Source organism: Penicillium griseofulvum (genome assembly GCF_001561935.1).
Source record: "Penicillium griseofulvum strain PG3 chromosome Unknown contig_91, whole genome shotgun sequence".
NCBI classification, from domain to species: Eukaryota; Fungi; Ascomycota; class Eurotiomycetes; order Eurotiales; family Aspergillaceae; genus Penicillium; species Penicillium griseofulvum.
The window spans coordinates 494560-508293 of NW_024467450.1; the positions used below are offsets into that span (position 1 = coordinate 494560).

Sequence of the window (13734 nt, forward strand, 5' to 3'; positions counted from 1 at the left end):
AGAGCCAGGAAGTCGCTAATAGACAACAGGCGGAGGTGAGGTTCAGCAGGGGAAGAATTTGGGGCAGTTCACCGCCCTGGGGGAGGCGTTCTCATTTGACGATCCCTAGCTCGCGAATTTCGGCCAGAAGCATATCTCACAGAGAACCATCGCGTTACCTTTCCTTTCTATCTAGGATATTTCTTTGAAGCTTTGATTTGTTCTTAACTCCCACTTCTTGACTGATTGACTCGTATTTCATCAATACCTGTGGCTCTACTCGGCCACACCTCTTCCAAACATGGTCCAGATCAGCGAAGTGAAGGGCAACTCGCGCGAGAACAGAACCGCAGCGCACACACACATTCGGGGTCTAGGCTTGCGCTCTGATGGAACTCCAGAGAACAATGCGGATGGATTTGTGGGACAAGGAGCTGCCCGCGAGGTGAGTGGAGAGCAACGCTGAATCTACCAGGGTGTCTAGTTTGCAATAGCGATAACTAACGGTTCAAACCATTGGGTAGGCATGTGGTGTCGTGGTGGACTTGATTAAGTCAAAGAAGATGGCTGGACGAGCTGTCCTGCTTGCTGGTGGCCCTGGTACTGGAAAGACTGCTCTGGCCCTTGCTGTATCACAGGAGCTGGGAACCAAGGTTCCTTTCTGCCCAATTGTTGGCAGCGAAATCTACTCTGCGGAGGTGAAGAAGACCGAAGCATTGATGGAGAATTTCCGGAGAGCTATTGGTATGAATGCGCCATCAGGGAATACCCAACAAGTGGGAACCCAAGCTAACGTATGACAGGTCTCCGCGTTCGCGAAACAAAGGAAGTTTATGAGGGAGAGGTGACAGAGCTTACTCCCGAGGAGGCTGAGAACCCACTGGGCGGATACGGGCGCACGATTAGCCATTTGATCATCGGATTGAAGTCTGCTAAGGGCTCCAAGAAGCTGCGCCTGGACCCCAGCATCTACGAAGCCATCCAGAAGGAGCGTGTCACAGTCGGAGATGTCATCTACATTGAAGCCAACACCGGCTCATGCAAGCGAGTCGGACGATCCGATGCCTATGCGACCGAATTCGATCTCGAGGCTGAGGAGTATGTGCCTGTCCCTAAGGGAGAGGTTCACAAGAAGAAGGAGATTGTTCAGGATGTGACGCTTCACGACCTGGATATGGCCAATGCTCGGCCTCAGGGCGGACAGGATGTGATGAGCATGATGGGCCAGCTGATGAAGCCCAAGAAGACGGAAATCACGGACAAGCTGCGCCAGGAAATCAACAAGGTTGTCAACCGGTACATTGACCAGGGTGTTGCGGAGTTGGTTCCCGGTGTTCTCTTCATCGATGAGGTATGTGGAGAAGCCTATTCTTCTGCTTTATTGGATCGCGTTTCTAACCCAGTTTCTTATCTAGGTACACATGCTCGACATTGAGTGCTTCACATATCTGAACCGTGCCCTCGAATCGACCATCTCCCCGATCGTCATCCTCGCCTCCAACCGTGGTCACACTGTTATCCGCGGCACCCACGAGATCAGTGCCGCACATGGTATCCCCCCTGATCTGCTTGCCCGCCTTCTTATTATCCCCACCAACCCCTACGCCCCTGAGGAAATCAAGACTATTATCCGCCTGCGCGCCAAGATTGAAGGCCTCAATATCACAGAACCTGCCTTGAACAAGGTCGCTGAGCATGGCAGCAAGGTCAGCTTGCGGTACGCCCTCCAGCTGTTGACCCCCGCAAGCATTCTCTCGCGTGTCAATGGCCGCCCCGGCGCAATCGAGGAGGCTGATATTGCTGAGTGCGAGGACCTCTTCCTAGATGCCAAGCGCAGTGCAATCATTGTTGATCAGGATAGCAAGAATTTCCTACAATAAGTGGCTGTGAGGCTAAAGTTCCATGATCTTGTATACCAAAGGGGTATCTTGGATGTTTATTGAAAAGGCGAATTGTTTTGTGTGGGCCTGGTGTTACGCTAATGCTATGTATCAAATTTTATTTTCAAACTTATTGCAATATCTAGAAGACCAATGGTCGTAGATTTTAAGCAGTGTGTAGATGTCATCGGCATATCGCAAATGCAACCCCGACTTAGATAAATCACGTGTGTCTCAGCGTCACCCGTTCCTGTTCCAACCTTTGTCAGTCCTATCAGCATCTTTGGTTATTCTAACTACATATTTTCTTTCTTTTTTTGCTCTCTAAAACCTGATAAAGCAAGTCTACATCGTTCGCAAAGCGAAGCCCGCCCTAACGAGATCCGCTGACCAGACCGCCACTCAGCATTATTGAACAGCGTCACCCGCCCCAGATAAAGGTGGAGCCTACATCAACACATCAACCACCATTGCAGACACCAGATCTTCACTTCCACTTAAGCTAGAACACATATCATACAATCACCATGTCAAACGCATTGAACGCAGACGCCGGCTCGGAGATGTTCGCCAGCTACGAGAACGAGTTGAAGCTGGTGCAAGCTGATCTGAACCAAAAGCTGGACCAAATCGCCGAGGCAAGCGGCGAGCAACGGAAATCAGCTATCGCCAACGCAACACATGTCCTCGAAGAAGCAACAGAACTAGTGAGTTCACTGAGCCCCTCGACTCGTTATCATGCGCCACAATGCGAGAATGACGAACAACCATAAGAACAAGAAAACTAACCCAGTCAACCCGCATCTAGCTCGATCAAATGCGCATGGAGAAGCAGAACATCCCCTCAGCAACCCGGTCAAAAGTCAACATCCGCTTCCGCAACTACTCAACCGATATCGACGAGGTCAAGCGCAAGCTTAAGTCCTTCTCGGATGACCGGCAAGCGCTCTTCGGCGACCGATACACCGACGAGCCGCAGGATGAGCACCTCGAACAAAGACAGCAGTTGCTTTCCGGTACGGACCGGCTAGAGCGCAGCTCAGCGCGGCTGCAGCAGAGCCAGCGCATGGCGCTGGAGACGGAGGATATTGCTCGCGGCACACTCGGCACTCTGTATGAGCAGAGGGAGCAGATCTCGAATGCTCGGAATAACTTGCAGCAGAGTGAGGGTTACGTTGATACTAGTATCAAGACTTTGAGGGGCATGGCCCGTAGGTACTGACTCCCCTTTGTCTCGTTCTGGTTTTGATCTAGATGTGATTACTGACCTCTCCTCGCTGTTTAGGATGGCTACCAATCGGATAATCACCATTGCTATCATTACAGTTCTGGTTCTTTTGATTTTCGCAGTTATTTTCAGCAAGTTCCATTAGCGCTTTGATTTCACGCTGGCGTTTGTATATGCGGTCTCATCTTTCATGTCCTTTTCTGCTCTTACGTCTACACTAGCAAGGCCATCCTTTCCTCGCACACGTTTTTTGCCATTATGTATGATAGCATCCGGCGAGTCTTGATATAGCTAGACCCAATTATCCGGTCCAAGCAATCCCGGTCTCTAATACGACGGTTAACAGCCCGAATAAGTCCCAAGTCTTTATCGAAAAGGATCAAATAGCTTCAATTGGGGGTATCTCATAACGCCAAATAACCAAATAAAGGAACACATATATCTCAACACGCTCAGTTCATAATCCTCATCGCTCCAAAAGAAGCATTAACGATAACACCCACGCAAACAGCAACCCCCTGTCTCCAACTCCAAACCCCCTCCTCTCTGCGCAACCACATCGCACAACCAATAGGCCAAAAGAACCCCATAACAGCTCCCCAAAGCATATCGTCCATCGCCCCGCGCGACCCAGGTCCAATCCCGCCCTCATCATCCCCAAGACCCTCACCAAGGCCACCCTGCACCTGCGCCGCCGTCGACCCCTCATCCATCCACCGATCCTCAAGATCCCGCAGCTGGTCACCAGTAGGCATAGTATCCGGCGTCCGGGAAACAGATTGCACGGCCAGAAACTGGGAGCGTAGAGCGGCAACCTCACTGGCCGTGAATCCCGCCGAGAGGAGGCGGTCGAAGCCGCGGGGTGCCGGTGTGGTAGTCGTTGACTGGGGCCGGGTTTGGGAGACGGGGCGCAGTTGCGCAGATGTTGGGGGTAGAGATGAAGCATCTTTGGCGGGGGATTTCTTGTCCGCTTTGGCTTGCTGCTGCTTCTGCTGTAGGAGGACTGTTGATGCTACGCTTGCTTCGTTGTCTAGGTCGTGTTTTGAGAGTGAGATGTCACCAATCGAACAGTGGATATAGAGACGTGGGCGGGTATCGTGTACCGGCTGCTTGCCCTTGCCATTTTCGCCTGGGGTCTCGGCTTGGTCTGGTGCGGGGCGAGGGCTCCGGCTTGGTGATGACGGGAGCTTTAGTGAGGCTGTTAATGCCGCCGTGTCTTCAAGACCGCGGCCGGCGTAGATGAGGCGTAGTCGATTGGATGATAGGGGTTTGGGGAGTTCAGCTCGGATTAATTGCTTTAGGCCTGCGCCTGTTATGATCCCGGGGTCTGGGACGTCTAGTTGGAGGTCGGGGATTGAGGCGGAGAAGCGGACGGTGATGAGGAGCGGGTCGGTGTCTGATTCGCCTACTGCGTATGGAGAGAGGGAAGGTGAGGCCATGTTTTAGGTAGAAATTAATATTGTGCTTTCATGCGGAACGAATTGAGGGCTCTGTACAAGCAATAGCTGGTGGTTTCAAGTTGGAGATGCGCTTACCCCATTCCGGGGCCTGGGACCATATCCCGTCAGGTGACATGGCCTAGACACTAAGTGTACATAACTACATGTATTTTAACACTTTTATGTAGCCTTGAGAATGCTGTATAAAGGAAGAAAGATATGTCATCGAGAAAGCAGTATTTATGGTAAGGATTTGTGATTTTTTGGAGGTATGTCACATGTCATCAATGCCCTTTGGACTAATCTATAAAAAAAGATATCACACGGTTGATCTTGCAAGAGCCCGAAATCATCTCTCTGCAGAAGAAGAAAGGGAAAAAAAACTGTTCATTGGCTGAGCCTCTAGCCTGTCTCTTGACATGGCCCGTAACCCACAGGAGTACATAGTGACCAGTAGAAAAATGCCGAAAGAAGGAAAAATGTGTAAAAGGTATCAACTGGATATCAAGCGTATGTACTCAAACAAAAGGGTAGTCGTGGAATCCCAAAACCCCCTTTGAAAACGCCGTCCGATGCACCGAGAAAAAAGACGCCGAGAGGTCCCATATAAGAAACACATAAAAAGGAATGCTTAAGCTGTGTGCTTAAACCATGAAAGATTCACCGCAGCCACATTCTTCCTCTGTAATCATGAGTCAGTAAACCGAACCTAATAAGATATTGCAATTTTTGTAGGGACTACATACTGATGTTGGGGTTGCGGAAAACAAATCGTCTGCTCAACTTATCCTCTTGCCAGTCCATTTCACTGCCGATAATACTGAACAGGGCCTTGCTGTCGATCAAGACCTTCACGCCATCCTGCTCGACTACCTCATCAAATTTTCCTGGCTTCTCCACGTACTCCAGGTGATAGGCGAGGCCAGAGCAGCCACGGTTCTTGACACCCACTCGAATGAACTTCGGCTCGGGCTGCGCCATCAATTTCCGAAGCTGTTCGGTGGCTACTGGAGACAATTTCATAGCTGCCTTTCTTGCCCGAAGTGGTCGACGAGGCTTCGGGGAAGTCTTAGAGGCGGCCGGAGAAGTGGAAGTTGGCTTCGACTTTTGCGCTTCGCCTTCCCGTAGGCTCACATTGGACAATGTGCCTTGTGATGTGCTCTGGTAGGATTTCATGTCGGAAGGAGGGAATTCAGCTGAGATAGAAGTGTCGGCGCCGCCGGTGCTTCGGGGAGGCGGGAAAGAGGATGGGAATGAATGAGGACGGTAGGCGGTTGCGGTTTGCATATCCCGCTTGGAAGATAGGTGAGCGTTTCCATATGATGAGAAAGTACGCAGACAGACTGCCGAGGGCTTTGCCCATCGGAGCAGCGTGGCGGATGATGTCACAGGACGTTGCATGGCGGTACAGAAACTCATGGTCGAAGAGTAATCAGAGTAAAATTGAAGTGAGACTTGACGAAAAATTGCTATTGCCTCATAGGATTTTGTGCAAGAAAGATGGTTGAATGGAGGATTAATAAAGTTGAGAAGAAGAATCTCTGACTGTTTTGAGGAATCCCCGTGGCCCCGGATGTGTATTATGTAATGCAGTTGCATGACGCAGATCTAACCAATCAGCATCAAGGGATTTCTACACATAGCAGTTTACAGTGGCGCCATTCCTCGGCCTCGGGAGGCTCTTTGGCCTTATTTCGTAATTAAAGGGGCTAAGAGAGACCAGCTGATTGATATTTGCCCCATTTAGTCAAATTACCTAGATAAAATAATCACAACCCAGACCTAATCTGATTTCAATGACCATTGACGGGCGTTTCTCGGAGGCTGAGTCAGCTCAGGAGAATTCCGTTCTTCGGAGAAACCTCACCCCTCATGAAGGATGTCACTCTCCAAATGCAGTTAAGTGGCGGGGAATAGTATCAAAATGTAAATGAATTGTATAGATCTACTAGTTCAATATATAAATATATTGAACATTGTTCATCTTTTTGAAACAAAAATTCCTGTGTAAACAAATAAGTGTAAAAGGACATGTGGCTGGATCGGCTGACAAAGTGGCTGGTGTCCCTTTTTCATGAACCTCAAAGTAATTGAATCAACTCGACTTTAAATTAACCTTACTCTTTGGGTTCCAATGCTGGCGATCTGACCGTCGCAGATCATCCTGTCTAATATCATGGAAGCCTCACCCCTCACCCAGCAGAGTAGACCCGAGTCATTCAAACCTAAGATTGTCCAGCTATATGAGAATCTTTTCAAAGTACGGACAGAAAACATGGCTTTGTGTGATATTGCTAACATACTTCTAATAGACAGCAGATGATGCTGACCCCTCCGAGGGCTTTTGGAGAGAACTCTTTTTGCTACCTCCAGACCGGAGCCAACTGCATGCTATCCTAGACCAGTTGAGCCCAGACGAGACAATTGGTCTACAGGTAAGCTATAATACAGATCGCATCCCAAAAAAATAAACCAAAACAGCTGATGTAATCTTTAGATCCAAACTCGGCGTTTCTTTGTCCGTGCCATTCGTGAAGCAGCAGCCGGGGTCGCCCCGTCGGCTTCTTATGCACTAGATGTAAGAACTCCGTGATCAATGTCTAGTGCATATTCTCTAACCTCGTTGCGCAGACATTAACTGTTTTCTTGACGAGCATTCTAAGCAAGAAATATACAAATCCAAGCTCTGATGTCATCACTGTTCTTGCAGGACTCGACGAAGTGGACCATGTTATTGCCGACTTCGTGGCCGTCTTGGACAGAATCATTCGCAATGGCAGTAGCTGTAAGTCTTCGTATGTTCTGCTCTTAACTGAGATCATGGCAGTTGATGATTTTTTTAGTCGATGTGCGGCTCAAGGCTATCAAGACGGCCATTGCCATGACCAGCGGCGCATACAAAACTAGCCTGGTGTCCTACCTTACACACAGGGATCTTTTCCCATCACTTATGAAGGTTTTATTCACTAATATCGCTTCCATTTATGAAAATAACTGACAGTTGTTAACAGTATGTTTCTGACTCTGATACCCCGCTACAAGTGTTCGATCCATTTCTTCTTTTGGGGTTATTGGCCAACTACAACAAGTTTGAATTCCAAAATCCCTACCAGCTTCGTCTTGATGATTTTGTGAATGAGTCAAATATTAAAAAAGTTGCCAAGGGTGTCGGTCTGGCCTGCAATCGCCTGCGAAACGGCTACATTGCTGTCCAGGATGATATCCCAGAAGGCTGGAGCTTGACCAACACATTGATTTTCTTTGGACTACGAGTGCTCGCTCCTGGCGCCAGGGATAAAGTGAACCCTCCTTCGGCAGAAGAAGCAAAGGCCCTGTTCGCTGATCTGTAAGTTCTCTGCGCCGATAATCCATTGATTCGAAACTTATAACTTGGCAGCCCAGCACAAGAAGCCGCTGTCCTAATGGCCACATACGACTTCACAAATGCCAACAAACTCTTTGGCTATCACCTGGTTCATTTGGAACCAGAGAGCAAAGATGAAGAATCTCCCTTCTCGAGCTTCCTCTCATTGTCCTCCTATCTTCTCCAACATGCATATCGGTCTCCGCGGGTCGGGCACTATGCCGAACTAAACCTGTTCACACTTCGCATTCTGGTGGAAGACCCGACCATCTGCAAGCACATTTGCAGCGAAGATAACAAGCGAAAGGTCCGCATCTGTCGACAGAAACAGCCCTACCTTCCCCTAGTCAGCGGAGACCGGGTCCTCGCAACCGTCATCTTTGATATCGCCATCGATACTATTACGCATAACCTTCGCAGACGCCTTGACGTCAACATCTACAGGTATGAAACAGACATCCATGGTATCAATTAACCTAACTAACAATTTCCCCAGCCACACAATCGCAATCACTCTCCGTCTCCTAACCTACCTCTCAAAGAACAAGATCCGCCTCACCTACCACTGGTCCGAGCTCTGGCGGACTCTGCTCTCCCTCATGCGCTTCCTAACAACATACGCCTCCGATCTAACCAGCAACCCCAAGATCCAAACCCTCACAACCTCCCTCGCAGACCTAATCGCATTCTGCGTCTCAGGCGGTGACACCTTCCTCCCAGATCCAGCTTCCTACGACGACCTTTTCTACAAGCTCGTTGAAACAGGCCCCATTATCTCCAAATTCCGCGATGCATATGCATTGTCCCGCTCCAATACCGCAGTGGGTGCCTCAGCCTCCAAAGCAAATGACCCAACCTCCCAAAATGAACTGCATTCAGCCGCCATCGACACCCTTCAATCCGTGTCTACTCACTTCTACACCCTCCTCTTCCATTCGGAGGGCGCGGACGCCGCCGCCGCCGCCGCCGCTGCTGCTGCTGCTGCTAGTCCTAAAGCAGATGAGCCTGCGCCGGTGGCGTTGCCGTCCATCAAGAAGAAGAACCTCTCTCCGCGCGAGGTGCACCGTATCATTAAGCAGGGCTATGATACGCTGAGTATTCAGCCGCCTGAGGGCTTGAGCGCTTGGACTAAATGGCGTGAAGCGGAGTGGAAGAGTGAGTTGAAGCGTGCGGCGCGGTGTGCTGTTGATGATGCTAGGCAACTGGTTGCTTAGGTGTCGTGCTTTGGGGTGTTTTCTTCCATTTTTTTACATTTTCTTATGTATCTTGGTTGGATCTTGATCTGGATTCAATATGTTTGTGGTGCTGTGGGGGTGGATCACTAGGTAGTAGAGGTGATATCATTGAGTTTTCTATTGGGATGTCCAGTTGAGAATTCACATTTTCTCCTTCTCGGTGTTAACCTATTGTTGCCTTACGTCCATGATAACCAAGTAATCAGGGATTGATCTCTACTGCCAGTACAGATTGTGGCTTTGCAATCCCACGAGAACCTAGAATATTCTACATCTTCTTGGAGATTGAACCATAGCTAGACAATGTATTTTGTATTCCAGGCCCGCGCTTCTTGAATCTAAATTTAAAAAAAAAAAAAGCAAGTTGCTGTTGGATGGCTATCCTCACCCAACACAAACAAGCAAAAAAGAGACAGAACCCTCCCCCACCCCCATTACCCTACCCCCAAAGAACTTGCCGCACTCAGTGAGTGCTCTCCGCCGGAAGGTAGCTGGTTGCGAAGTACTTCTCAGAGTTCTTGCTCAGCCACATAGACAGCTTCGAGATCTCCTCGCGCAGGCGGTTCGTAGCCTGCATATCCATGTTAGTCTGAGCAATCAACTCAGGCATGGTGCCTATATAAATGAAATTATTAGCACAATTCTCAGCCCTCACAGGTGAACCAGTAGTGAGGTGAAGCGAGACGGGATTACATACTGAACAAGCGGATCAGGTGCTCCGCTCCGTAGACGTCGATGGGGCCCTTATCAGCCAGCTCCCCGGTGGCGGCCTCGAACTTCTTACGCAGCCCACGGTACTGGGGGCGCTCATGGCGGTAGAGAAGAATCTTGTCCAGACACTTATCGAAGTACTCCTGGATCCCGGCAACGACTTCCTCCAGCACGTCCTCGTCTGCTGATGAGCCGGACCGCTTTGGAAGTTCTTCCTCGTGCCAATCTTGCAAGATTTGGCGGACTGGGTACTTTGCTGGTAGAGAGACAACGCACTGATTCTTGGTTACCTGTTCCCAGTCATCGACGAGCAGGGACTTCAAATTGTCTGGCATGAGGATGCGGACTGAGGGGCGCATGTGGAAGCTCTCCTCCTGTGCGATTTGTTAGTATGCGTGTCAAAAATTATAATTACTCTGTATTTTTCTTGGGTTTGAGGGTTCCATATCAAAATTAGGAGTTTGATGTGGTAATTGAATACCTTTTCGATTTCACTATCGCGCGCTCGCTTTGTGCCACGGCCGGGCACGGAGGCGCCGCGCTCCTCGCTGTCCCGCACAGAGTCACGGTCGGAACCGGCACGCTTCTTAGCAGTGACTTTGGTGTTCTTCAGACGGAATGAAGCTTCAGCTTCGCGACGCAGATTGTTAGCCAACTCACGGTTGTCTTCTGTGTGCTTGCGAAGACGATCCTCCAGGACCCAGTCATCCCAGCTGTTCAAATGTTAGCAAAATGTTCCATAAAATTGGTCTTGAATATGGATATTTTTGTAGAAACATGCACGGTAAAAAGCAAGAGGCATTTTTTTTCATAACATAGAGTGCATAGATCAAGTTCAAGTCTTCCGTAATGGCCCGGCAAACTTTGGAGGGGACAATAACAATCTCAACGCCACAGCCAGGGTGTAAACAGGGAAATGGAACAAGCCAGACTTACGTATTCTTCCAGCCCTTATAGTGGACTTGGTATTCAAAGGGGCTCTTCTTGTCATTTGAATCCTTATGGCGAACATCCAGGATCTTGGCATCGTAAAGGATCTCATGGTGGAAGCAAAGGACCTTCTCATCCTTGCTATACATAGAAATAGGAGCCATTTTTGTCGGAGAATGGTAGAAGATGTGCGTATTTGAAGTTGGTATGGCGGATTGCAGACCTTCAAGCTCAAAGGTGTAGAGTCTGGAAGATGTTTCCTGTCTTCACGGGAAAAAGCCCGGTGGGAGTGATACAGGCGGTAACAGCCACAACGATCAGAAGAAGCTTAGAAGGCTTCAACGACTCCGATAGACTGTAATACTGCAAATAGATGCAGTCTTCAGCAAAGACAGGAGAGAAAGATGCACAAAGGCAGTACACGACGTTTTTGATAATAGCAAATTTGATCAAGGTAGACGGAATCCACAATATTAGATCAGAGAGACCAGCTCAGGGATATTCATAGAAAATATGAAGCTTTTAGAGAGAAAAAAGAGGGTGAAGTACTGGAGATGTCGAGATGTAGATGTGGAGTGCAAAGGAGAAGGAGGAAATCAAGCGAAGATATGAGTGGCCCCTTGGAAAGAATTAGGCGGCATCTTATTTCCATTCATATTTATACAACTATTCATCTATTCATCTATTCATCTATTTTCTACACTATTCATCAATTCCAATTCTATTCATTCCAATTCTTCATATTGTTTTTTGTTCACGTGAATATTATCAAATTTGGTTCGCGTCAAACGGAACAATCGAAAACATTGTACTCCCTATACTACACACTACACACTACACACCCATCATGGCCCCCTCAGAAGAGTCAATCTTAAGCAATTTCCTGCTTTCTCCAGCCTCACTGCCAACAGTCATGTCACTGCAGAAGTTCACAGAGCTCTTCCCAAAGCGCTTGAGAACCCATCCACACATCAGGACTTTGTATCGGGAGCTGCAGCAGGTCAGAGAACAGGACATGGACCGAGTCAATGAAAGCATCGACAATGAGATTAAGCAAGGTGAAAAACAGAGAGCAGAGCTCCGAAAAGCCATTCAAGCCACTGGAGTCGAAGCCTCCAATTCTGAGCAGCGCGAGATGGACATGGATCTTCATCTGTTCGGCCAGCCACCTACCCTACCAGGAGACTATCACTCGGTGGCTAGTCTCCTGGCTGAAATGGAGGCGGCCAGCGCTAATATTGAACATGAAATTGCTGGTATCGATCAAGAGGCTGCAAAGATTTTGGCTCAACTCAATACGACTGTGGGTGATATGAGCGATCTCCGTTACGGAAAATTACAGGGTCCCGCTGGGACTGCTGAAGATGTGGCTGGTGAGGCAATCAAGGGCCTGCAGAACCTCGAAGATGTTTGTTATAAGAGCACTTCTTGAGAGGTATGGTTCTGGCTCATGCATTGTTCCCCTTACCATGCAAGTGTCGAGTAACTACCCCTGAACTATTGGTACGTGGTTGATTCTGATAATTGAAAGCTTTTAGCTGACCTGTTGAATGCAGACAGAAGGCAAAATGTCACGGGCGCCTTTAAGTCTAAACCCTGATTTCCAGCTTTAAAAAGTTGTCTGGCAGCTTGCGCAGGTATTGAGCTCTACGCTCTAATCTTCAACGCGTTGTTTCTGTGGTGTCGGCACTTTCTCCAGGGCTATACTGCAAGGTCAACCAAGCCAGTAGCTGCTCTTTGCGAACCGAAAATTGTTCTGGAAATGCCATCCATTACATTTCTATGAAAGTCCAAATCTGGACCATATCCTTGGCAAAATGCCTCTACGCCAAAACTCATGTTGACCAGCCCTTAGGTCCAATGTAGCAAATCTACATTGTTAGCCCTACACTGTATAAGGCAGAACATAATGGACTATTGAGAATGAATGTATCAAAAACAATGTACCTTTTTAGTTCCATCAATTCTACAAATTATAACAATATTCGTTCGCTAATTCCAATTTCTCGCGATAAGAAGTGTGGGGAAATAACCAAACGCGTGCCGCTTTCGCGTTTTCCTCCTTCAACTCCATTGAACATCATGCCCTCCATAAAGCTACAGCCACACTGCTCAAGTCAGGCAAAAGCCACTGCAACTACGTTAACACCGAATAATCCCCTCCCAACCCTCCTTCAAACACCCTCGGGCCTAGCCCTTCTCGAGCTTCAGGGAACAATCAATATTCCCTCAGGGAACGAAGAGGATGACATAGACTACTCTACCTCTACGGAAAATCCAGCTTCTACATTCGAAACTCCGATCGGAAAACTCATGTTCCCAGATTACTCGGTCCACAACCCAGACGACACAAAATGGATGAAGCGCGCATACATGTATGTCGGCCGGTATCAGCGAATGACTGGGGAGGTCAAGAAGCTGCCGCGCCCAATTGCTGTGCTACAGAAACGCCAGGAGTCGGAGGGTGAGGAACTGGAGGTGGTGGATATTGTGCGCTACAAGATCTTCTTCAAGAGTCGACCGGAGCCCGTGACTAATGTTTGATTGGTCCGAGTTGGAGGGTTGGTTTTCTTTTGGAATTGGATGAACTCGCGAGATGGGATCTGGGGTTGGTATCTATTATGTACAACATATACTGGAGCCGCAGGACTGGATCGGAGGTTATGACACGCATGGCCAGCCCCTGAACATCGCCTCGCGCTTTGCTACGGAGAACAGCGGCTTTCTCGCTACATTTGATGTTCTTGGTTGTGCAAACACCTCAATTGAGCTTCTGTTGGGTATACAGGCCTGAATTCGAACCTACCAAGGTTCACCAAAGGACAAAGCTCTGTTTTACCAGAAGGCCAGCAGGTGGCACAGACAGCAGAATATCCAGGAAGGATATGGAATCATTTTGCATGGATGACTTCAGTATTGCCTCATGTAAGGTTATCTAGATAGCCCCATCCCCCGCGCTCTATTGATC

The 13734-nt window shown here is 48.7% G+C and overlaps 8 protein-coding genes across 8 annotated transcripts; 5 read left to right on the plus strand and 3 right to left on the minus strand.

The window, feature by feature from the left end:
- Window positions 1-280: 280 nt before the first annotated feature.
- rvb1 (RuvB family ATP-dependent DNA helicase pontin) lies at window positions 281-1859 on the plus strand (the record flags this gene model as incomplete). The annotated part of the gene is made up of 4 exons (XM_040794207.1): window positions 281-424; window positions 504-723; window positions 783-1330; window positions 1395-1859. The coding sequence occupies 4 exons, from the start codon at window positions 281-283 to the stop codon at window positions 1857-1859; spliced, it is 1377 nt and encodes a 458-aa protein (XP_040649457.1).
- Window positions 1860-2386: 527 nt separating this feature from the next.
- Window positions 2387-3232, plus strand: PGRI_064940 (v-SNARE protein VTI1; the record flags this gene model as incomplete). The annotated part of the gene is made up of 3 exons (XM_040794208.1): window positions 2387-2566; window positions 2668-3070; window positions 3114-3232. 3 exons carry the CDS (start codon window positions 2387-2389, stop codon window positions 3230-3232), a joined length of 702 nt encoding a protein of 233 aa, XP_040649458.1.
- A 307-nt stretch (window positions 3233-3539) lies between these two features.
- On the minus strand, window positions 3540-4526 carry PGRI_064950 (DSC3 family protein; the record flags this gene model as incomplete). The annotated part of the gene is made up of 1 exon (XM_040794209.1): window positions 3540-4526. One exon carries the CDS (start codon window positions 4524-4526, stop codon window positions 3540-3542), a length of 987 nt encoding a protein of 328 aa, XP_040649459.1.
- A 644-nt stretch (window positions 4527-5170) lies between these two features.
- Window positions 5171-5945, minus strand: isa1 (Fe-binding Fe/S cluster assembly protein ISA1; the record flags this gene model as incomplete). Its single annotated transcript, XM_040794210.1, has 2 exons — window positions 5171-5208; window positions 5273-5945. The coding sequence occupies 2 exons, from the start codon at window positions 5943-5945 to the stop codon at window positions 5171-5173; spliced, it is 711 nt and encodes a 236-aa protein (XP_040649460.1).
- Window positions 5946-6702: 757 nt separating this feature from the next.
- PGRI_064970 (ARMH3 family protein) lies at window positions 6703-9104 on the plus strand (the record flags this gene model as incomplete). Its single annotated transcript, XM_040794211.1, has 8 exons — window positions 6703-6786; window positions 6839-6961; window positions 7024-7104; window positions 7158-7311; window positions 7370-7482; window positions 7538-7872; window positions 7924-8334; window positions 8387-9104. The coding sequence occupies 8 exons, from the start codon at window positions 6703-6705 to the stop codon at window positions 9102-9104; spliced, it is 2019 nt and encodes a 672-aa protein (XP_040649461.1).
- Window positions 9105-9588: 484 nt separating this feature from the next.
- On the minus strand, window positions 9589-10930 carry PGRI_064980 (Chromo domain/shadow; the record flags this gene model as incomplete). Its single annotated transcript, XM_040794212.1, has 4 exons — window positions 9589-9740; window positions 9823-10210; window positions 10318-10549; window positions 10773-10930. The coding sequence occupies 4 exons, from the start codon at window positions 10928-10930 to the stop codon at window positions 9589-9591; spliced, it is 930 nt and encodes a 309-aa protein (XP_040649462.1).
- A 683-nt stretch (window positions 10931-11613) lies between these two features.
- PGRI_064990 (Cnl2/NKP2 family protein) lies at window positions 11614-12198 on the plus strand (the record flags this gene model as incomplete). The annotated part of the gene is made up of 1 exon (XM_040794213.1): window positions 11614-12198. One exon carries the CDS (start codon window positions 11614-11616, stop codon window positions 12196-12198), a length of 585 nt encoding a protein of 194 aa, XP_040649463.1.
- A 650-nt stretch (window positions 12199-12848) lies between these two features.
- PGRI_065000 (Ctf8 family protein) lies at window positions 12849-13310 on the plus strand (the record flags this gene model as incomplete). The annotated part of the gene is made up of 1 exon (XM_040794214.1): window positions 12849-13310. The coding sequence occupies one exon, from the start codon at window positions 12849-12851 to the stop codon at window positions 13308-13310; it is 462 nt and encodes a 153-aa protein (XP_040649464.1).
- Window positions 13311-13734: the final 424 nt, after the last annotated feature.